The 24,604-nt window shown below is 35.4% G+C and overlaps 1 protein-coding gene across 1 annotated transcript in view; it reads right to left on the reverse strand.

The window, feature by feature from the left end:
- Nucleotides 1-24,604, reverse strand: part of PGM5 (phosphoglucomutase 5) — a 68,437-nt gene that overhangs the window by 35,138 nt on the left and 8,695 nt on the right. Inside the window, exons 2-6 of the mRNA XM_088130222.1 lie at nucleotides 17,744-17,906; nucleotides 16,576-16,722; nucleotides 15,256-15,381; nucleotides 12,402-12,592; nucleotides 10,856-11,010 (exon numbers count right to left, since the gene is read on the reverse strand). Coding sequence (XP_087986348.1) covers nucleotides 10,856-11,010; nucleotides 12,402-12,592; nucleotides 15,256-15,381; nucleotides 16,576-16,722; nucleotides 17,744-17,906 — 782 coding nt within the window. The remainder of the gene's footprint in view (nucleotides 1-10,855; nucleotides 11,011-12,401; nucleotides 12,593-15,255; nucleotides 15,382-16,575; nucleotides 16,723-17,743; nucleotides 17,907-24,604) is intronic.

Genomic DNA, 24,604 nt, shown 5'->3' on the forward strand with positions numbered 1-24,604 from the left:
ATGGAGAACAGCAAAAGAAGCCAATGTGGCCACACAAAATTTTAGCGAAGATCTGAAAACAAAAAAGACATGAATGAAATGAAAATAGGCCCAGATCTCAAAGGAAGATGAATACTGAATAAAGACTGCTCTAAATATGCTGCAGTTAGTAACAAAAATGACTTTTTAGGTATATTCAAAATAAAAGGGCAAGATGAGTTTTAGCCATTGGATATTGGCCCTCAGTATAATGAAGAAGTATAACTTTGCAACTTGGCTTAGAAATGCATATATTAATATTTACTTATTACATTTACAAAAGTAGTCATGGAACTGGGCAGTTCTAGGAATAAATATTAAATAGTTGCTTCCTCAGGCTTAAAGTTAAATGATCAAAGAACCAAATTTTAGACTCTGCTGTCTACAGAGTCCTTTGATCACTTTTTGGGGAAAAAATCATTAAAAACATTCATTTCAAAACAATTTTCTTATATCTAGACAAAAAGAAAGGAAGGAAAAAAGCAGTGCCAAGTTAGACATGTGTGTAAATAATAACATGGAAACTTTCATTTTAGTGTTGGAAGGAAAAGATTTAACTCTTAGAAGAAAGTAAAAAAAAGTTGAAGTATCTAAATTTACTCAGAGTTTCTGAAGACAGGCTCAATTGCACAAGTTGTAAATGATTTCTACCATAATCACTTAAACAGCACTTAGAGCAAAGGTGGAGAATCATTTTGAATTTTTTCCTTAGCCTCTGCGACCTGCAGAAGGCACAGCTGGTGAAATGGTTATATAACTTAAGTCTAGTGTTTCATTTTTGGAGAGGTTTAAAATGCAAACGAGGCCTATTAAACCTCATAGAGAATAAAGAGACCTATTCTGCATTTTCGTAAAGGAAAAATGCAAAAAATGTGCCTTACTGAAGATCAAAGGTTATGCCACCAAATATTGTTCTGAGATTATTCTAACACTAAAATAGGGGGTAGGGGTTGCTTGGAGTTCACAAGCCATGTATAGTTCATCCCTGCCATAAAGCCAAGCCAAGAGCAAAAAATATCTGGCACTGAATAAAGGGTTGAATATCAGTACAGCAAAGAGGACTCTTCAAACCCTCATGTTTATCAGCCAATCAGATCAAATATGTCCATGTCTAATTTAGACTGAGTTCATACATCACATAGTTATGATTTGGTTTACCTATGTTTTGTTGCCTAATAGTCAAAATTGGTTGGTTTAATGTAATATGCTAAGCCAATAATGATAGCTTATAAACCACCATAGCTGGGCTCACACTACATGTTCAGCCAGGAGTGACAACCTTTTCCAGCTGAGAGCTACACTTGGCCTTTGAATGATTTGCCAGGGACTGCACTCCAAAAAAGAGTTGACAGTTCAAAGACAAATACTAAATTCAATTTTATATCTTATACATTAAAAATTTAACTACAAATAATAGTAGTTGATGTTGTGAAAGCTAGTCTCTCACAGTCAAGAGAGCCTGCTACTAGATCTAGCCATTATCAGTTCAAGGCAAAGATGGAAACTGTCCATTACCCAAAAGATAAAAGTCTTCTAGGTCTTTTATGTAGAGTGAGCAGAAAAAAGAGATGCAAGAATTTGAATTTTGATAGAGTTTAAATTTGCATTTGACACACAGCACCCGCTGGAATTATTTCATAATGGCTTTTTAGCTTTCCTACAAGAAAATCAGTAGTTCTTCTATTCCTGTTTATCTGCTTCAGTCCAGCTTGTTGGGAAAAAGCTGACGTTTATGTATTTAATATTTTACCTCTTCTAAAATTTGTTAGAAAGCGTGGAAGTCTTGGGGGGAAGGTGCTTAAAGATTTGGGGAGCCATATACAGCTAAAGCCTCATGTTGTGTATCTCAGTATTAAACCAAATAAAAAAAATATGGCTTGGTGTAATGTATGAACCCATCATTAGCACACTGTGTCAAAAATAACTTCTTGTCCCAGAAAGTATCTGCTCAGAAGTACATATTTCCAATCAAGCTGGAATCCAGGGCTGACCTTGAAAAGCTAAGCAAATTCAAACCTAGTTAGTGCTTGGATGGGCAGGAAATATTAGAGCTACAGGCTACATTGGGATTTAAAAAAAAAAAAATCTTATAAAGTGAAAATGGTAAAGCAGTTCCATCCCGTTGTCAAGAAAACTATATGGACATATCCATTAAATCACCAAGAGTCAAGCTCAACACGAAAGAGACATGTTTTTTTTTTCCCATTTCTAAACAGTTCAGGGATGAAGACATATGAAGTCTATGCTCTTTTATCTATAAGTGCAAATTTCAAAGTAAGACTTCTCATGAAAAAATTATGCAAGATCTTATTTTAAAAACTTTAATAAAGGTACCAAAAGCATTAATCAGCAATTGAAACATTATGCCCATGGCTTCTTCAAATCAAGAACAGTAAGTGTATGATAATGTGGAAAAATGGCTAGAAAATTCAAGCATTTTAAACAAAGATTTGTAATTTGGTAGCAACTTTCCTGAAACAAAAGGGTTTTGCTCATAGCTCCTGCTTTCTATTATGTGGAACTGCACACACAAGCACTACACATCAACGATAGCTCTGATTTGCATAGTTCCTCTGGAAAATGATTCTGAAATACGCGTTTCATAGATTATTCTGGTTCATGAGGTCAGTCTCTCTGCTGTAGACTGTAAACATTATATACTTATCTCAGAAATGGTCAATTTATGGCCCTCCACAAGATGATAAAATAACTCCTAGCAGCCCCAACCAGAAAACTTAATAGTGTGTGAAGCTGAAGTTGGATTTCAGAGATATCTGGAAAAATAAAAATATTTGGAAAACCCAATCTCCTTTCTTAACCCATCAATGTTAAAAATAGCAATTAAGTACTAGTATAGCTGATAAATTCTGTAATGTTTAATGAATATTTAGATTCATTTATAAGTTCATATTGTTAATATTTCTATAAAGACTGTATAGTGTCAATAATTCTTTGGCTAACACATTTCCCCCTCTTTTAAAGAGTTGCAACATATTAAGTATTCATTACTTTGCTTAATTGTGTGATATGTCTCTTGCACACATTTATATGTATTTATATACACATATGTATTAAAATGGCTTGTCATGTTGTACGAACCAGCTAGACATATAATTTTTTCCTTGCTAAATACAAAGATGTTTTTCTTTGCGCCTTTGATTTTCAAGGCTCTATGACATCTTGATTTAAATTTGGAAGGGCTTCTTAATTTGTACTGAGATAAGTTTCTATGATGTTATCTTTTAATAGTATTTTAATTATAGATTTCATTTGTATATTTTCAAAAACTCATATAAATTGCTTTTTGGATAAAAATGTTTTTTATCTAGGTTGAGACAACTTGTTACTTAAACTAAGAAGCTAGTTCATCTATCTTGGTATGTTGATCAATAGCAATATTCCTATTTAACAGCTGTCTGGATGTTGCAATGAAAATTACATAGGAAGTAAACTACTTATAAATTAAGTATGTGTTTACACCATCTCTCCAGCAACAAAACCTGAAGCCCTAATCAACACTAAGTATGTTGATGCTGAAGTCTGAACTCAGAAAAGACTAAGGGTAGCTAGGTCACAAAAGAAAATAATTGCCCTCTTCAGATATCTCCTTATAGTATTGGAATGTACCAAGGATTATTTTTAGCTATTCTACTTCTACAGCACCATGACTTCTAGCAAAACAAATGTCCAGCTAGATTGGGTTTGGTTGTTGTTGTTGTTTTTCCTGGTAAATATTCAGAAATCAGTTGGGAGGTAAGGATCTGTATTTTATTAAGTATGTCCAGGTTGCTGAAGAGATTTTATTTTTTACCCAATTATTTTGAAATGCCCTGCACAACCCAAAGTAGCAGACAGGTCATCACAGAAATACAACCCAGGTAGTACTTCCTGGACTGCCTATGTAATCCCAGAATAATCAAGTAAAAGAAAAGCACCCCAATTTCTCAACCAATAATGAAGTAAGCTCCTCACCCTCATTGTTCCACCAGAGTATCTGACTAGTCACAAATTTTTCCAATGGATTTTTAACTTTAAAAACCTATGGAGGAAAAAATTACTATAAAAAATTACCTTACCAGTGTAGACAATAAACAAAATAGTTTGTAGTGCCAATACATCCCTATTATATCACTCACTGTGTACTGTAATACTTATTTATCACCTGGTTGGTAGTAATATGTAAGACTTGACCATACTGATTCAGATTATTACATTCTGCATACTGTAATTCAGTGACATTGTACTGTCCAATATTTTGGCCTCATGTTAAGGCAATTTATTTTTCTTGTCTTTGAAACATGAGCCTAATAGAGCCAACTACTTCATTCAGATTCTCCCCCTTGAAAAACTTACAAAGTTGCAAAACCTGAGTATTTTAAATATTAACAAGCTATTATGGCATAATGTAATAACTGGAATTTTAAATAGAGTTACTTGTTGGTTTTAAATTTTGGTTAGTGCTCACCAGAAATGGAAATTATTCTTTACTCACATAGCATATTTAACCACAGAAGAACCATCAACTGTAGTTAAGCAGCTATGTAGAAAGGGAATATGGAGTCTGAGTACACCTTCGCATTAACCTGACAGAGCATGGAGCTCATAGGAGCTTGGCAAATCTCCACTAGAAAAACATTCCAAATTTTAAAAAACTTTGTATATAAACCACTAGGTCTTAAAAGAAAAAGAACAATGAACTAAGTTTGTATTTCATCACACACTGTAGGTTTTCAAGCCCGCTTGTAAATTTTCAGTAACATTGCATGAGACAATGAATATGTCCTGATGTTTTGCTAATCACACCACTAGTCTTTTCAGACCAGACCTGAAATCTAACTTGGCAATGTCACATCCTTAAATATTTCCTATGATTAATGGAACAGAATGCACATGACCTATCGCTATCTGCCATGTAGACAACAGTTTATATATCTTTTTCTATTTAAATTATTTGGATGTGTAAGTTTCTGTTGTCTCTGTAATAATTCTGAGAAACAGCCATTATTTTCCAGTGCAAGGATGCTGACATTCCCCAGGGCTATATTATTGTTTCATCCCTGTTATGTGTTTATAAGCCTCATCTTCCTTCCTTGTTCTTTAATTCTGCATTCTACAGAATGTCACATTTGTTCAATATACCTGCCCCATACCGACAATTTATGGTCTGTAAGGGTCTTCCTTCTACACACTTTAGATATCCATCACTACCTTGCTTCATTAGAACATTCAAGAGTGGGATACTCTCATGGTCTCATGTTTTCCCTATAGGTGGTCTAACAATTTTATCAGCTCCTCTTTCTCATGCTACCAGACACAGAAAGTATCATAAACCTACCTAAACCAACATTTTTGTTGTAGATGGCTGGATTCTAAAGCAGCTTGTTCAAAGGCTTTCACCAATATACTGGTAACAACAAAGGTATATATTTCAATGTAAGAAAAATAAATAAATTATGTACAGAAGCAATTCCTCTGTTTTTAAAAAAATTACAGTGTCACAACTTATGAATAGAATTGATTTATACATTTCTGAACTTTGGGTATTTTTTCTATTTGAAGTGGTTAAGAGCACAGCTAATCTTCTCTTTGCTATCCTTATCTTGAGTGAGAAGCTAAAATTTAAACCACACTTGAAGTCCTTGTCTTAATGTCTTTAAAAACAGCTAATTCCTATTCTTCTGAATGTCAGCTCTTGTAATTAATTCTCAGTCTGATGGAAACATTCTGTTCCTACAAAATTTTGATTCCGGGACAAATACATTAGCAACTCAGGGTAAAAAAAAAGACACGTTTAACTATATTTTAGTGCTTGTCCCACCAAGTTCACATTTATGTTATATTTGATGCTTAAAAGATCCATTATCTTATTTGTCTTAATTTGATATTGGAATAGCATAAAAGGCAAATTGCATGTTATTTTCCATCTGCTAGATTTCTCCTCAATTAGGCCCATAAAGTATATTAGTAAAAATCAATTTTGTTTTGTTAGGGTTTCTCTACACTTCCCCAGGGAAATAATTTCTCTATGTTCTCTCTCATTTACAAAACAGCTAGTACCATGAGTGCAAACAATCATAAAACAGACATTTGCCCCAAGTTCACAGACATTTGCCCCAAGAACCTCAACACAAGACAGGCATAGATTCTGTGCCCCAAAACAAAAGAAATTCTTTGAACCCAAAGTTCTTTCTCTCATATTCAAAACCAAACCTTTCTCATTCGCTGCCATTCCCAGAGTGCAAAATCCACTTACTCATGACTAATTTTTTCTCTCTTTAAGGATCATCCAACTGCCTAACATGGAGACACACTTGCTCTGTCTCCCTCTCGCTCTTTGTCTCTATCTCCCTCCCACACAATCTCAATCAAGACACAATGGCAGAGTTCACACAGAGTGCAAAGCCATGATTGATTTGTGTCTTGTTGAATAAGCTATAATGGTTGAATTTACACATACAATTAAAATCATCATTTACAAAACAGAATGAATAGATTCACTGTTTTGTAACTGATTTAGGTTTTGGCTGTGTACTATAGATGATGTGTGAACCAGTTCATCTACAGTACACAGATTTCCTCCTTGTTCTCTCCACTGCACTTTGCTGCTTTGGACAAACAACTTTTTATTGTTTTTCATAGTCCTTATCATCTTATCCCTAATCACCTCACTTCCTACTTCTACCACATTGGGCCCACTTTCCCCCAAATAATTTCCACCCACCCACCATTATTCTGTTTACTACACAGTAACAATGGGGTTAGTCACTTTTTTCTTTTCCAAATGGCTTAGAGCACTTTGTAGTAAAATCTAGCCTCCAGAAGCTTGCCATTTCTTCTTCTAAGAATTTCTCTGGACTTTTATGAGGTGCAGAGACATTCAGGAAATGAAGCTGATAGATGGGCACCAATATTTTAGCCTGAAGAATTTCTGGACCATTCCCCCAAAATACTATATATTAAAATATAATAAGATAAATAATAGATAATTGTATGTAAATGAATAAATAGCCTTATGAAGAATTCTGGATCATTCAAAAGGTCTTACATTGTTGTGTGATATTTTAGATAGCTATAAGAAATATCCCCTAAAAAGAATTTTCCCATTTTCGTTATATTCAAGCATTTCTATTTTCTATTCTTACCTGAGACCCAGTTTCGCTATCACTGAAAGTAGCTGGAGAATCTCACACATTCAATTCAGTTTATTTGTTGTAAAATGAAAAAATATATAATGGAAGAGAGAATGCTGTTGCTAAAGTCTGTGCATCTCTGAGAAAATTTGGGAAGATCAAGTACTCTACAGGTTAGCTTTTAGATTTTATGAATTAATATGAGATGCCAATTTTTTTTTTTTTTTTTTATGCCTTTGAGTCAAGTCTTGACTCCTGGTGATTACCTGGACTAGTCCCTGCAGTTTTCTTGGCAAGTTTTTTTCAGAAGTGGTTTGCCATTGCCTCCTTCTTAGGGCTGAGAGAGAGTGACTGGCCCAAGGTCATCCAGCTGGCTTCATGCCTAAGGTGGGACTAGAATTCAGAGTTCCCAGTTTCTAGCCTGGTACCTTAACCATAACACCAAACTGGCTCTCTGAGAACCAATATTAAGAAGAAAATTATGATTTTTTTGTATCCAAAAGCAGCTGCATTCTCCAAATATTAACTGTCAGTTTTGAGAGATTATTCATTTACATCTGCTCTCTACAGAGAGTTCTTGGCTGAAATTGCACAATCATAAAGCAGAAAGCTGACCTCCTAAGGAAGAAATCTTTTACAAGTAAGAAACCTGATTGTGTAACCATGGCATGAGGGAATACCTTTGTCATTACATGCTGCAATTATGAAACTGGACAGATTACTAAATGGCTTATCCAGTCAAATCTCTAATTAAATGTTACATACAGCACCACATCTTCTAATATCTAAATCAGATTTTAGAAAGCATCAGGGTTCCATTTTTGAGTTACATTAAACATATACAGTACATCGGAGAGAAAAAGAGAGAGGGGGAGAGAGAGAGAGAGAGCAGTGAAAGATTTAAAAGTGAAGAAGTTGTAACATAAAAAGCATTACAATATGCAACATGGAAAGACAATTTAGCCCTTCCAGTATATCTGGAAGGCAGTGTTTACAGAAGAAATACTTCATAACTTAGCTGAAAAGAATTGTTTCCTTCTCCAGTTCTCCCTGAGCAAACTATGTTTAACAACATGATTTAACTGATACAGTGGAATTGATTTATATACACAATTTTCCTTACCTAGTCTTTTTTCATTCAACACTCCCAAACACTTGAAAGGGAAACTTTACTTCAAAGCAGACAGAAATGCTATAGCTACATCTGGCACACACAAACACTGCTCTTGTACAACCAGCCAATGTTCACTGAAGGTGTTGAAATGTGCTCTCAAGTGCCTGCAGGTTGGCCTTCTGGTGAACCAAAATACTGGCAGCAGCAATTCCATGACAGGAATTGCTTATACACTGAATCAAATAAGGATATTTTCAGAATTCATAACAAAGTTATCCCTGCTAAAAAGACTAAGATGGAGAAGGGCTTAAATTTTATTTTTAAAATAACACACATCTGTATTTAGTAATATGCACAACCCAATGACTGGTGCTTTATTCTGAAGAGAACCTAGAATGCTGTAGCAGTACTTTTAAAAGGACTATCAGTTTAAATCAAAATAATGAAGAATACACTAACCTATAACCCTGGGTTAAACAGGCAAATATTCCCTTGCTCATCTCAGTTGATGCTGATCTGCACCATTACTTGCAAAGATCTCTCTTTTCATAACCTAACTATAACTGTAATCATGTTATCTTACATAACACAAAAAATTCTGCTTTAGCCAGACAATATTTTCAAGCACCTAATGTAAAATAAGTAGCCAGGTTTCACTGAATCAAATATTCATACAAACGGTAGATAAAGCTTATTTAAAAACCATTAGAACACAAAAAATGAAGAATACTTATCAATCATAAAAATCCCATATGTAGGATTAATTAGTTTCTGAAATTTCCATAATCCATTTTGAATTTAATTAAGCAGAAAAAACCAAGTAGAACCTAGGCCTTTGAACATAAGCACATTATTCTGAAATCAAAGCTTAGGTAAGATTCTGGACAAAGTCTATGGATAAATTATTGTTTATGAAGAAAAAAACTGATATATAGCTGAAATCTTATGAGAGACAATCCTTGCATTATTCCATTTTAATGCAAAAAAACAACATACAGGTAGACCTTGCTTAGCAACTGCCTCAGGCAGCAACCATCTGAAGTTATGGGGATAAAAAAAATAACTTTGCAACCAATGCTCACATTTACAACCTTCACAGCACCTCTCTCTGAGTCATATGTTCACCATTACAGTCAATTAGTACATGTCCTGTGCCTGACCCTTTTTTTTTCTCTCCCCGCTCCCTGTCCATTCGCAGAGCAGAGAGATTGCTTAAACAAGTGATTTCTTCCTGAGTTGCTTTTCTCCACAGTGCAGCACTTCCCCAAAAAGTGCTAAGGGCAAGTTAACATGCTCAGCTGTGACCTTAATTAGCCAGCTACAGCTGCTGCCTGTAACTGACACCACTTTAATAAGTTTCACACTTCTGGTTTGCAGCCAAGAAGCTTAGGGCTCCAGCTGTGAGCGTGCTAGGCAAACAGTCAAAGCCAGCACGTTTCTTTAGATGTGTATTTTGCATTGTGTACCTGCTTACTCTCTTGTAATCCCTTCCTCTCCTCTCCAATGAATGTACATACAAACATTAATTCCCTTCTTGCTAATTATCCCAGCGCTGGGATGAGCATTCCAAAGGGCAGGGGAGTGGGGAAAAAGGGCTATAAGATTTGCCCTTTTACCCAGCTTCCTCATCAGTCGAATTCCAGAAACCTTCCCCGGAATTTGGGTTCACCCGGCTGTTTGGGGTTGTATACTTCTGACCCTGTAAAGCAAAGAAAAGCTGAAGTAAAATCATAACCATGGTTGCGGTCACATGATTTTTCACTTAGCAACCACATCACTTAGTGACCGAGTTGCCAGTCCCAATTGCGGTTGCTAAATAAGGACTACCTGTGAAAAGAAATTTCGCTGAAGCTAAACTCAGCATGTCTATAAATATCATACAAGCAATAAATCAAAAGTAACAATTGGCCCTCTGGATAATAGCAGCTGAACTTAGCAAGTAATGTATCTAATGTATTTTAGTCCACTTTTTAATCCTGTTGGATTATCCATTATTTAGCATGCAGATGCTAGTAAATGGCACTATTTATTACACCAAATCACGAGTTGCATATTTAAAATGCAGACACACACCAATCCATATTCAGAATCTGTTTGAATATTTCATAACCTCTTCCTGAACTTACCGCTCTGATTAGCACAGCATTAGTGCTGTGGAAGGCATTCTAATAACTAACAAACTCATCTCAATTATTTAAATTAAGTAGGTGACTTTCAGAACAACTGGGAACTGCACTTTGTAAAAAGAAAGACTAAGAAAAAAAATGGGAAGCAGTCAAAGACCACAAAGGGCAGCATAGTGATACCCCCCACATGGGTGGGGGTATTTTGGGAGATAGATTGGAGGAATATTTTGCCATGTTTTGGGTGCCCTAAGACAACTGTTTATGTAACCATTTTTTTATTACTGCCCTAAACTAGGGGAAAATAAAATATGAGGGAAATCATGTCTTGGTGGTTTACGGCTGAAATTTAACTGCAGAATTTCTGGAGGTTGTAGGAAGTGCAACCAAGGGGTTGGGAGTTGAATAGAGCAGTGAATTCCCTACCCTTGTCCAGATATATCATGATACCAATGAATCTTGTCTCCTACCTGTCCAATGCAGTGCTGGTAGGCATACTCCTACCAAACCCTCGCACAGCCATCTGACGAAAATACGGAATGAAATGGAGATTTGCTGCAATAATGGCCAGGGAATCAGAAGGATTAACAAAAAATCCATTTTGACCTAGAATCATGTAACGGTCCTGAAAGAGAAAATAAAATATATTGGGTAGGAAGAAGGGGCAAAAATTAAGTAGAGGAGTGCTTCTGCAAAAATAGTTGGATTTTCTCATTCTTCTATTTGCAGTCTAGCAAGACGGAGGCCCGCAATTGTTATTTGGCTTTAATCTGTTTCATGGTGTTCAGATACATGGCTCGATCTAAATGCCATGGAGAATTTTAATTTGGTTGAACAAATTATGAAAAAATATGATTCTAAGGTCTTATATTGCTTCTTTTTCTCCCGGAAACATACTATGTCTTGAGGAATAACAACATTTTTTTCCTTACATTAAGGTTAATTAAAGTGGGAAGGAAGGAAGGAAGGAAGGAAGGAAGGAAGGAAGGAAGGAAGGAAGGAAGGAAGGAAGGAAGGAAGGAAGGAAGGAAGGAAGGAAGGAGGGAAGGAGGGAAGGAGGGAGCAAGGAGTTATCTTTTATCAATACTGCTTCATTGGAAACTTCAAAATCAATTTTGAACTTTAGATTCTTACTTATAACAAAGCATAATACTATCAACTGTTTTTTTTTTATTTTAGAAAGAACTGATCTGTGAAAACTTCCAACGATTATGCTCTATAAATCTTCCACTACCAGGCAGGAATTCTTCTCCACAAAGGAAGAATCAACAACTATGTTGTTGATGTTAGGAAATGTTGTGTTAGGAAACTAGTACATTAGGATGAGAGAAAGAATGGAATTTAACTGGAAATATCAAATCTAAATATTAAATTTCCTAAAATGGTCATGCAATATTTGGTAAATGTTCTGCATCCCATAAACAAAGGAGTTAAAAATGTGCCTCCAAAGTATCATTTGCACTGGTTTCTTCATATGTTGCTTGTTGATTAAAACAATGAAAATGAAAAAAGCCTTCAGTGTTCTAGAAAACAGTGGAGATTATATTGGCAATAACTATGAATAATGCAAAATGAAAAGAATTAGAAGTGAGGTGTGGTGGGGGTGCCATGGCTAGGTTCAGTTACACACACAATTTGTTTATCTGACACTTCAACCAGTTTCTAATTCCAACGGCCAAGCACTTATAACACTACCAAAGAAATGTATGCATCTTTCTGGGAAAATTTATTTTTGTAGAATATATACTGTATATTTTACTTATGAACTCAGAAAATCCACGGTTGATCCTATGTAAGCAACCAAATGAAGTACATATTTTGAAACTTCAAATATTTCAGCCCTGACAATATTGAACCACTGAGTCATTCATAATAGTAAGGGAATTTTAAAGTATATAACTGATAAACTAAACTATTAATTTCTTCTGTGTTTAAATAAAAGCCTAATATTTACGTGGGAACCCACATAAACTGTAAGCCACTTTCAGCAATGAATTTAGTTTCTCCAAAACCTACTCCATCAGCATCAAAAGCAGCTCCAAATCCATACTCTCCTCCTTTCATTGCTTCCAGCAAAGAAGTTGCATATGTCAGGTTTGGATCAGGGTACTGGCCACCAAAATCTTCCAGAGGGACACAGTCAACTGCAGAATTAGCAGGAGCTCCTAATTCATCACACAGGATTCTCCGGACATAGGGGCCCATCACTGCAAAAGGGATTTGCCTTCAATTTAAAGACCATTTTCAAATAAATATTCAGAATGAACATCCTTCATGTATTAAAAAAATGGAATTGATCTGTATTAAACAGGATATCATATTACTCTCCATTAAACAGAGTATCATGAAATTCTTTATAAAAATGACTCTTTCTACTTATATGCATATTTGGTCATCTGCACGTGGAAAACTTAATCTCCTTTAAAAGGATGGAGGCTATGAAAGATCTATTGATTACCAAAGAATTCTGGGAATATGCAGAGATATATATCACTCCAGAGCACACAGCGGCAAATTCTAGTAAAACCAAACTATCATCAATAAATCAATGAAAGCAGAAGAGGTGCAGCATTAAGCACATGAATAGGCAACTCTTTTATTTTTTTGTTCTACGAGTACTGCGGAACGAGTACAGTAAATTCACTGAGTGGGAAGAGCCATTTTTGGTCCAGTTTTAGGGTACTTTTGGGAAATGAAACAAATGTCTAATGTGTCACAGTTGCTTATTGCACTTATTTTGTTCTTTATTTCATTCCATGCTGCTATAGAAGTAGAATATCTACACTGGCAGTTTTTACACTGATTTCAGCCATACAATCTGATGACACACTAGGGGCTCACACAGAGGCTGGCAGCCCAGATGCAGCCTGTAACTGCCCACCCTAGTTCAGCTGAGTATGACAAAAAGCATCTACCAAAACCAAACATATTAGCATGGTGATTCATTTGAAGGCAGTTTGGTTCTGGGTTAATTTGTACTCTGGAAATTCCCAAACAAAATATCAAATCCAGCTATTTTATAAAACTAGTGAGAAAGCAGGACAGCAATACTGTATATACCAGCTTTTTTTTTTTTTTTTTTAATCTGCGCTCAGTCGTTACCGACTCTGCAGTGACTGCTTGGACGAGTCCTTGCAGTTTTCAAGGCAATTGTTTCGGAAGTGGTTTGCCAGAGCCTCCTTCCTAGAGCAGAGCCCAGCTGGCGAGCGCAGGAGGCGGGGTTTCCGTTGCTTCGTGCCCTTTTCGGGCGCGCGCAGTTTTTCGCGCTTACCGGCAACTGCTCCCGACTCCTTTTTTGCAAGGCGCCGCCAGCATTTTTCCTCCCACCGGAGTGAGAGTACCCATTTATCTACTCACATGAGTTTTCGAACTGTTGGGTTTACAGGAACTGGGGAGGAAACAGGAGCTCACCCTGCTAACGCGAAGGCTGGACTCGAACCGCTGAAGCGTCGACCATTTCTGGCCGGCAACTTTCAGCGTCATTAAGCCGCTGCGCCACCGCGTCCCCCATATACCAGCTAGCATATATTAATAAGTAACAAACTTTATGTGGGGGAAACACACGAGAGTGCTTAAGAAATAGCTTTATAATATCAAATGCAGATCAGATATTCTACTGGTGGACATTTTACGGCAGGTAGTCACATTGAAAGAGTTGTATTTTTGAGCAATGGAAAGAATGGCCTTGGGAAATGAAAGGAAACTGATTTAAAAAAAAAAAAGAATTTTGTTCTACCTAAACACTCTAAGTCCAGCATAATTAAAGGAAGAGACAAATTTTTTTCCACTTCTGCAAAGAATTTTCTGGCGCTTTGAGAATATCCCCTTAGCCAATTGTTGAGGGTAATAGTTGGTATGAGGTCATGTATCTAAATGCAATTATAATATAATATAGGGGGAAATTGAACAGCATTTTTCCTAAATGGAATTTGAAAAACAGGCAATGATTGAAATGTGATATCACTTTGCATGTAAGAATTTAATAGAAGTATGCCTTTCGACAACTTAATTGTGCTATAAACACACTTGCTATATTTAACTTTTCTAAAGACTACGGTAATTAATTATTTTAAAACCTACTATTGGCATTTGTGAAATTGCCCTGAAGAGCCCAGTTTGTGGGCAAAAATGTATACATTTTTTTAAAAAAAGAAATAATGTATTTTTCACCTGTCATCTTTGTCCCAGTTATTTTTTCCACATTTGAAGATTTTTTGTTTCTATGATTTTTAAACAACTAATCCATTAAGTGCATATGTCATACCAGGTAACTATTCCACTGTTACGAATAAATTATCTTAGTACAGGGGTAACAACATATATGCGGAGCTGCCAAAAATAGCTTATATTTTAAGGACTGCCCTTACTCCGGGAAGTTAGATTTCATTATATATATAGTTGACGTCCTTTAGTTTCTACAAAGAACAAAGCTATAAATACTCTTCATGAGTTAACTGAAACAAAAAGTGTCCTGTACATTCAAGGACTGCTTTTTTCCAAGGCCAATTAATCTTTTGGTTTTCAGCTGAAGAAAAAGCAAATATTTTCCCTCTTCACTCTTATCTCCAATATTAACTCAGTAGGAAATCTCAGGCACCTCTCTGACTCTGCCCCACTCTCACCATATACAGAGCTCCCTTAAGATCATGTGATATAGGAGACATTTTGAAGAGTTTACTTACAAATACTAACAGAATAATCACATGCATTTCACTGTGTTCATTAAGGATCACTGTCTAGCAAAGGTGTTTAGGATTATAATCCAAGTTATAAATGAATAGTAATTAATTACTGTATGAGTTTTAAACCTTATTTTCAGTATTTTAAAAATCAGTAATTTATGTATTGCATTAAAAATGGTGCTCCTTACCTCCATTCATGGCATCAATTCTGATCTTAAGTTGATTTGGCCCTGTTAGCAAGCCTCTAATAGCACTGAAATCAAAGATGGTCCGCAGAAGATTAAGGTAAACTTCCACAGAGTCTACTATTTCAACTGGGCACAAAAGATCAAACAAAGAATGTAAGTCAGGACGCTGAACTGTGCTTAGTTATAAATATACACCAAATAAAAATGACTACTACAAAAACTTTATCACCAAGTAACTGAAAATCTATGTCACAAACACTCTGGGAATCAACCCAGCACCTTTATCAAAGAACACCTCTCAATTTGACAATTCAATGTCCATAGTATAATTTTTGTTAGGGTTGTCTGAACCATTTGAAAGAGCAAAGTTGCTCAACACTTCAGCAGCAGAATCAGTGGAAGTATCTTCTGTTCATGTACATGTACATGCATGCCCAGGCAACATAATAAGGTCCCTGGAATGATTCTCTAAGAATACAGTCCCTCAATGTTTTATTGTACCTTAGAGGGTTACTTTACAAAATGTCCCACTGAATGTTTTTGCTCAGCCATAATTTCTACCTGGCACTATCAACTCTGAAGGTGACTATTATCACCTTTTTGGATATTAAAGGAATAAGCAAGAGGAAAACTTAAGACCAGCCATGTTTAATAATGTCAGACTGATAAGGGCACAAGCAAAGATAGGTTTATAACTTAATAAACTTACTATGTTGCTTCCAAAACGGTTGGCACACAATAGAATAAAACAAAATATCAACAACATATGGAAAAGTCTGGAATAAAAGCATGTATTTAAAAAAAAAACTCTATAAAGGGACTACGTGGCTCAGTAACACAACGACCACAAAAATCCATCATCAATTCAGCAAAGTAAAACAAAGGCTGCAGAATGAGAAACTGTAATTCCAACTTGTGCTTTAAGCTTAAAAGTAAAATGCCTGAAGAAAAAGATCTAAAATGGGAATGCTAAGCTAACAAGAACCAGGGAAATACAGAAAGTTAGAGATCTGGGTTGAATCTCAGTCACAGCCAGAATAAGGTCATTATCAATATGGTACAGCCTTTACAGTACTAAAGTTTATGTGAAACCTTCAACTCTCAAGGGTACCTCCCCCCCAGCCCAGATTGAAAAGGTACATAATTAACTGTTAATAATTATTGTTATAACGGAACTTAACAGCTGGGTAACAAGGTAAAATCCACATTCCCATTGTGGATTTCCTGTTTCAGTTCTAAAATACTACTATACACCAACTTTTTTAAGGGAAGTTTTTAAGTTTTAATTGCAAATTCCCACTATGGAAAAGAAGTCAATACCCCGGAAAGGCTTGAATTTATTCTCCAGATCAAACTCCTGTCTTCCCAACCGAGATAAATCAATTCTCAAATCAGGGCAAATGGCATACTCTTCAAGGGTTTTGCTGATCTGGTAAATTTTATCAAAAATAACATCTGGAGCTGGACCTGAAAACATAATATGAACATAAACTGTATCAATTCTTGAATATGCCCACAAAAACAGGGTTTAAAGGTCTCTTAAACACAAAATAAATTTGATATATTATTATAATGAGACACACAATAGGTATAAATTAACATAACAATATTTTAGCAGTGTATGCATGTTCTGTTAGAGGCATTCGTGGTCTCTGAAATCCTTCAGCTAGAACTGATCTGAGTGTCTGATGAAAAATCAGATTAAACTCCTTGGGTTTAATGGCTCAAAAATATTAATTAATATTAATTTTCTCAATCTAAGGCAATTTTGCACAACATTTTGCAGCCAATGGACAAATGTAGAATTTTGAGATCTTGCAGTGCTCTCACAAAATGGCTACCACATTCTACATGGAGAGTAACACATTCCATTTACCAGAGGAAAAACTGGTGAGAATGTTCCTTGTCACCCCTTTTTTCCACATGAGATGCATTCTACCAGTTACCATCTATTAACTTTCAGAGGAAAAGATGGGTACACTTCCAAACTGGGCTGCAGACAATACTATTGTCTTCCTTGAAAAGCTTTTGAAACCCCATTGCATTCTTGTAAATAAAACAAATGATAGAGAATAAAGCTTTGCAGCATATCAGATTTCTATTTATTTATTTATAATTAAAAGAATATTTTAGATAAATGAAATCTGTTGGGACAGGAAACTGTGTAGATATCAACAGAGGTGTCTGTGAGTACTGTATCACACTGCTTATCCCTGGTCTAATGCCTGTAACCAAGGGGGATGAAAACACATCTATTCAAAGATTTTAAATCCAAAAACAAATAATTGGAAAAGTCTACAAGCCTTTTAAACATTGTTTAAAAATACTGTATTTAAATCTAAGAAGTCTTAGAATATAGACAAATTATTTTTGAAATTTTATATGATTATAGAAAGTCTCTGTGACAGGCAAATTACTTTTCCTTTCAGACACTGGGCTTTTTTAAAAAATCAGAGTTTGTAATAAGATGCATCACAACAACTCTTACCTCCATTGGCAATGTTAAACTTCACTCCAAATTCTCCTCCAGGTCCTCCAGGACAGTGACTAGCTGTGAGAATGATCCCACCAGCAGCTTTGACCTTTCTGATAATGCATGACACAGCAGGGGTAGATAAAATGCCATTCTGCCCAATAACCAATCTTCCAATCTAAATGCCAGGGGGAAAAAAAAAGCAATATATCTGGTTGCTAGTACATGATTCATTTATTAAACAGTATTTCATATTTTAAAGACGGGAGAGCTTAGTTCCAAATATGATCATATTGCTTGCCATCCAAACTGCACAGCCAATATTTTAAGCCATTAAATATGATAAAACAGCAAGGATTTTCAGCTGATTGTTCTGATCAATAAAGGAGATCTTCATGTAAGTTTTATTCATGCACTGCTGATGCACATCTGCATCTATTTCATATATATATATATATATATATATATATATATATATATATATAGCTCCACTATAACTTAATCTACAATTAGATTACAGCCAGTGGCCTGAAATTCTATGTGCCATCAAATGGTTTCATAAATGAAAGTCTAATAATAAAATTAACATATAAAACATGAGAAACTTTTCATTATAACCTATATCCATAATGCACATTCATCAATATGTCATACAGAGTACAGAAATGTTAGAACAATTATTTATATCATGTTATAAAATATATATAGATGACTAAGTATTTGACTTTATTAAGAAAAATCTATGTTAATAGTCAGTGGTACAGCTTAACTAAAGTTGGAAAAAATGAAATCTGTCACAGTTGAGAGCCAGGGCTGGGGTCCATAATTTTGTCAAATGAAAAATTACTCATTAGAAATCAACTAGTCATCCATGTGCAGGAATCTGAAACATGCCTAGACCTTTAATAGGCATGAGAAAGGACAGCAACTGTCATTCATGGTAGCCTTTAGTGGGATCAAAGAATGACTGATAGCTAGGACTTGTAGCTTTCCCCGAATCAGATTTCTGTGTTATAAATAAAGGCCAAGAATACAGTGCATTTCCGAACACTCTGGCCTGCTGTGCTGTACTTGCCAAAATTAGTGTGAATCAAGATTGTTCTAATGAAGTAAGTCCCATTCCATTCTTATAGTATGACATAATTTGGGGTGTGCAGTTACTAGCAATTGGCTCAATGTATTTAGCATAAGCGGACAGCCATTAATTGAACTATACTTTCATAGCGTCGTCCTAATATTATTTGAGTTTAATACAGGAGTAACTTCAGAGGCAAATGCCCTATTTACCAAGCTGACAAGAGCAGAAGTTAGTAGAAGTACTTTATTATAATCACAGACCAGCTGAAAAGCAGAAGAAAAAAACCCCCTCTGAGACAGGAAATAAAAACCACAGTAAAACCCAATAATTATGATACTGAAGTGGTGAAGTATGGCATATTTAACAAATAGTAAAACAAAACTTAAGAGAAATAAAATCATAGTGATTAGATAATAACAATTGTAAATAAAATGGACCTGACCGAATTGGAAGTCTGCTCAGATGTGGTATTATTAGCTTCAGCTAGGCATCTTTAATGAGAGCTATATAGTAAAATGTGGGTTAGTATTTCAAGATCTCCATCACAGGGATAAAGTTTTTGTTCAAATGGGATACCCCAAAATTTCCCCTCAAGAACAGCTGTTGGGAGGGCATTAAGTCTTGCCAGGTTAAGGCTCTTCTGAATTTGGGAACCATTATTTGACTTAAATATCTAGTCGGCTTGAAAAAAGAAAACATCTTTGGGTATGGCAACCAGTTCCTTGGTGCACTGTTTAAGGGCAGCCACTGCATGCTGACACACATCATCAGGATTGCTTTAAGGGAGAAATCATAGCACTCAATTTCTTGAGCACTATCATACTCCAAGATGAAACCAAGTCATCACTTAAAATCAGAGGTGTCAATCTTCCAAGGGAAAAATGTAACTTTAACCAATAAAAAGAGATGCATGTCCAAATGATAGTTTCAATTTTGGTCACATCAGCCTCATGACTTAAGTCCATGTTAGGGACACAACATGTCATAGGACCTGAAATATATTCTTTAGGAATTTTGATGGCATCCTCTCTAAAGGGGTGAAGGACCTATATAGTCCAATTGGGCTCTGAACAAAAGGGGTAGTGATGCACTCGAGCTGCAAAGAGGTATGAATAATGTACCTCTAGAGTAATAAAATGATTGCAGGGCTGTTGCTGACTTCTGTGCACTGTCGACAACTTATTCCATGTGTGCCTTGCATGAAACACTACCCCTAAATACTGAAAGATTTTGACTTGTTCAATTGGATGCTTTTTTCAGTTGCGAGGCATGAATTTTAGGGCACTTAGCAAATACTAATATCTTCATTTTTGCATAATTATTTTTGAGTGCTTCTGTCCTGCAATATGCAGCTAAAGCATATTAGCTTGGTTTAGACCAATTGGTGTCTGATATAATAGCACAACATCATCCACCTAACTTTTAAACTAGAGTTCTCATAAAGTTTATATATAAGAAGAAGCAGGCGTCTATCTATTGTAGAGTTCTTAAGTTTGTACCATGTCTAGCGAGAAGCACAAAAGTGATTCTGAAATTGATAAATGCCGCATATAGTGTGGATCCTGACCTAAAAGTATATTTTTCATCTGGATGCTACAAAATAAGAGCGTGATCTAATACTGAATGTCCAGCTCTAAAGCCTGCTTGCTCTTCAACCAAAATATTTTCTGATTTGATCCATTCTAAGAGTTTATTGCAGAAATAATGAGAAACTTAAATTTAAATCATTTATTTCCTGAAAGAGGAAAGCATGTTATTGGGATATTATTGAAGAATGGAGCATATATGCATAGTACATTAAAGAGTCTACCTTGATTTTTCTTTTTTAGTTACTAAAATCCAAGTGTCAAAAGTAAGCTACTATGATGAGTATCAAATCTGCATTCCATTTACAACTCTCCCTTCTTTCTAAAACCAGCCCTGGGATTCCTTTTACCACTAGCTGGTATGTAATCAAGCCTTCAGACATAACGATAATTTTGTTATGATACCAGTCTTTGTATGGTATGCAAAACAACAGCATCACCATATATGGGGTTCAAGAATGTGGCTTAGCGCCCTTAACATAGTGAGAAGTTAGCAGATTTTGTTGAGTGACATGAGCCTGAGGCTTCCTCCCAGTGCTACAGCTGAAAAAGAAGAGTGATCTGCACTCCCTCTGCACACCCAAACATGTTTGAGGTTGGGGAAGCCTATGATTAATTTTAAGTGTATGTTTGTTGGGCACAAACAGAGAACTCTTTATTTGTTGGTGGGAGATAACTGATGCTTGTCTCTTGTGCCTGCTTGGTATCTCATGCACCAAAAAAAATACAGAAAGAGAGTGCCTTTCATTAGTTAGAAATTCAAAAGAGATATATGGAAGATGTTATGATACATTTCCCAGATGTAGCATAAGACCATGGACAAAACACTGAACCATGGTCACCTAAAATTCTTCAACAAATCTAGGCCATAAAAACCTTCATTTAGTCACTAAACTCACTGAGTTATTTTGTATTTCTTAATCTACTTTACCTGACAGAGTTGTTATATTAAAAAGAGCTATACATCCTGCTTCAAAATTCTTGGGGAAAAAATTATGGAAAAGAAAATTGAGGAAAGTAAGGCAATCACTGAGGACTGAAACTCCAAATGCAGAGGCAATTTCTCCCTCCTTCCCTCCTTTTTTTAAAATTATCAAAATACAACTTAAATTGGTATTTCCTGAACTTACTCAGAAAAAGGACCTATCAAACATTCTTAATATACTAGACAAAAACAGATTTTCAGGTAATTACCAGGTAGAAAAATAAATATATAGAAAGATTTACATTTAATTGCTAACAAATTTATCACTTATTGGGTAGATTGTTTTTCAAAACCTGATGCCCTCCAAATGTGTTGACCACAATTTCAAATGAAAAGAGTGCTGGCTGAGTACAGGATGAGAGTACAGGTAGTCCTCAACTTATGACCATTCATTTAACAACCATTTGAAGTTATGACAGTGCTGAAAAAAGTGACTTACCACTAGTCCTCACACTTATGATCATTGCAGCATTCCCACGGTCATGTGATCAAAATTTGGGTGCTTGGCAACCGGCATGAATTTATGACAGTTGCAGCATCCCAGGGTCATATGATTGCCATTTACAATTTTCCCACGGGGCTTCCAACAAGCAAAGTCAATGGGGGAAGCTGCATTTGCTTAACAACCACAGTGATTTGCTAAACGACCGCAGCAAAAAAGGTCATAAAATTGGGTGTGACTCACTTAACAACTGTATCACTTAGCAACAGAAGTTCTGGTTGAGGACTACCTGTAGTATGCATGTAGTGCATACAGGGGACACCAGGTTGAGGAAGACTTCCATAATAAAACTGGAATGAGTTAATAAGGTGCTGCAAAAGCATAAAAAACTGTATGAACATTTTGGAATGAAATATGAAGCAAGTACAGCTCCTAATTCTTTTTCCTGAAAAGTGACAGTTCATTTTTCCCCCTTGCTTAATGGTCATGTATAAAATGAAAACTATTCATCTCCTTGGGAATGAGGTAAACTAAAAGCAATCATATTTCATTTTTAAAAGATGGTATTAATGTAACAGTAAATATTTATAGTTTTTAGTGAAGGATAAGCCTCTTATGACTTAGCAGCATGCTCTGCAAACAAGACTTGTTATTTCTGCCTTACTGGGAAACAGATGAGCTTTTCCAAATTCCCTTTCAGTCACCTTGTTCTTCTAAACTTTCCCTTTTAAATTATACTTATCAGGTGAGGTGGTGCCGCTCCAGCCTGATGAAACAGAGTAGCAAACAGAAGTTCTTTCCCTTTGGGAATTTCATCGTTAGCAATTCAAGGAAGGAAGGAAATTATCTTTCTTGTCTTAATGAGGCTGCTATCATCACTGCTACTGTTTAAGTGAAATTTAAACGGATAAGGAAGAGTTTGGAACAGCTATACCAGATGACTAGCAGAACATTCTTCTTTGGCTGAGATTTTAATTCTGATTGGAGAACTGGGGAGAAACTTTTTCTCTGATCCAACTTTCTCAAATCTCTAGAAGTCTGCATTAGAAGGCCATATTTGTAGAACTTTTCAGGCAATTCTAAGTCTTTCTATGTTTGAGTTAAAGTAAAATTAAACCCAGAATAATTTTGGAGTAGTTTTTATCCTTTTAAAGACCTCTTTCTGTTTGTGAAGCTGTTTTTGAAATTATCTCCCTTATCTCTAGATTGTAGTCTTGTCTTCACTCAGCCTTTTCTGCCAAGAGAAGGTGCCAATGCTAAAAGGGTGGGAAAAAATATACAGGAGTTTTTTTGGACAGATTGCCACAAATTGTTCGTTAATCTTTCCAGTTCTTTGCTTATATACATGCCTTGTGGAAAAACACATATTTTACATTGCATATATTTACAAATTCAACTTTTGATCCCATCTGTTTAAAAACATTCAAGCAATTCATAAAATGACAAGTCATGTATTTTTTGCTAAGTTAAGATGTAAGAGCTAAGAAGATAGGGAATGAGAGAAAGTCAATCATCTTGGCTTAAATTTCTTTAAAGAAAGGTGGAATAAAAATATAAATTAAATATTGAATAACCACTGGAATCAGAAACTATCAGTCACTATCACATATTTTTACTGAGAACTGCAAATACATTTTTAAGTTAGATTTGTTATTTAAAGTGCACTGTGACATAGCTTTTTGCATTTATATAAAGCATACAAAATCATTACATAGTGTTGTGTGACATGTTTTACATGCAAACATAATCAACAATTCTTCTAGTAAAGGCACAAGGCACTTAGAAAGTTGGAAAACTCTACCTTAGCTACAGTCCCGATATGTAGTATTGTATAGACATAATTCAAGAAGTGACCACCTGAAATGGGAATTCTTGATGTGTCCTCTGATGGAAATGGAGGTTATTTTTATTGAGTTATTTACTTAATTACTTATGGGACTTATAAGCCTCTGAGATCAGTTGAGGGACATACAGCAGATATGTTGTACTTTCTGTACCTGTCAAATGTTCATTTTCTACATAGTGCTAGATACCTTCAGCATTTTTAGTGTTGTTTCTGATAAGAGTGTCTGTTTATCACGTTCTGCTTTTAAATATACAGGACTGCATATCAATAATATGACTTACTACAAGCTTTATTCAAAGCACCATTCACAGTTAAAATGTGATTGATTAGCAAAAGACAATACAGTTCAGACCCAAGTAAGCAGAAGGTGAAGCAAATTGTTAAAATTCATGTGACAGTGATTTTGTCAAATGATAGGTACAGAAATCATGCAACAGACTGCACAAAACTATATGTACCTCAAATACATTAACATTCTGTACAGATTTTATGTGGCTTGTTCTTATACTACTCTTCAAAGACACTACTGATAATCTGTCCATAAAGAATGAATAACAATCCTTTTAGATGCTTTATGGATTGAACGTCTGGCGGTTGATTCATGGCAACTGGACTTCTTTTCTTTTTGGTAGAGATATTTTGCTACTTGTCCAAGCATGGACTGAAGTGGCAAAACCCTGGAAAATATACCCTTTAATATAAGAATGTATGAATAGGACTTGGGCTATTTTAAGGCTATTTTAATAGGGCTGTTTTAAGCTTTGTGCAGCAAATCAAAAGCCTACAGTCCAAAAGTGAACAGAGTCAACATCCAAAGGACATGGAGCCACATTTAATGTTTTTATTTTAACATTTAACTTAATTTAAACTTTAATATTTTCATTTTTTATTTTGGTAGTGGTGAGTTTGAAATACCAACACTATACCACCAAAACTGCA

The sequence above is a fragment of the Python bivittatus genome, unplaced genomic scaffold, assembly GCF_059951505.1.
Source record: "Python bivittatus isolate LINGU-HERP-01145 unplaced genomic scaffold, Pbiv_v1 ctg000850_np1212, whole genome shotgun sequence".
Lineage (NCBI taxonomy): Eukaryota > Metazoa > Chordata > Lepidosauria > Squamata > Pythonidae > Python > Python bivittatus.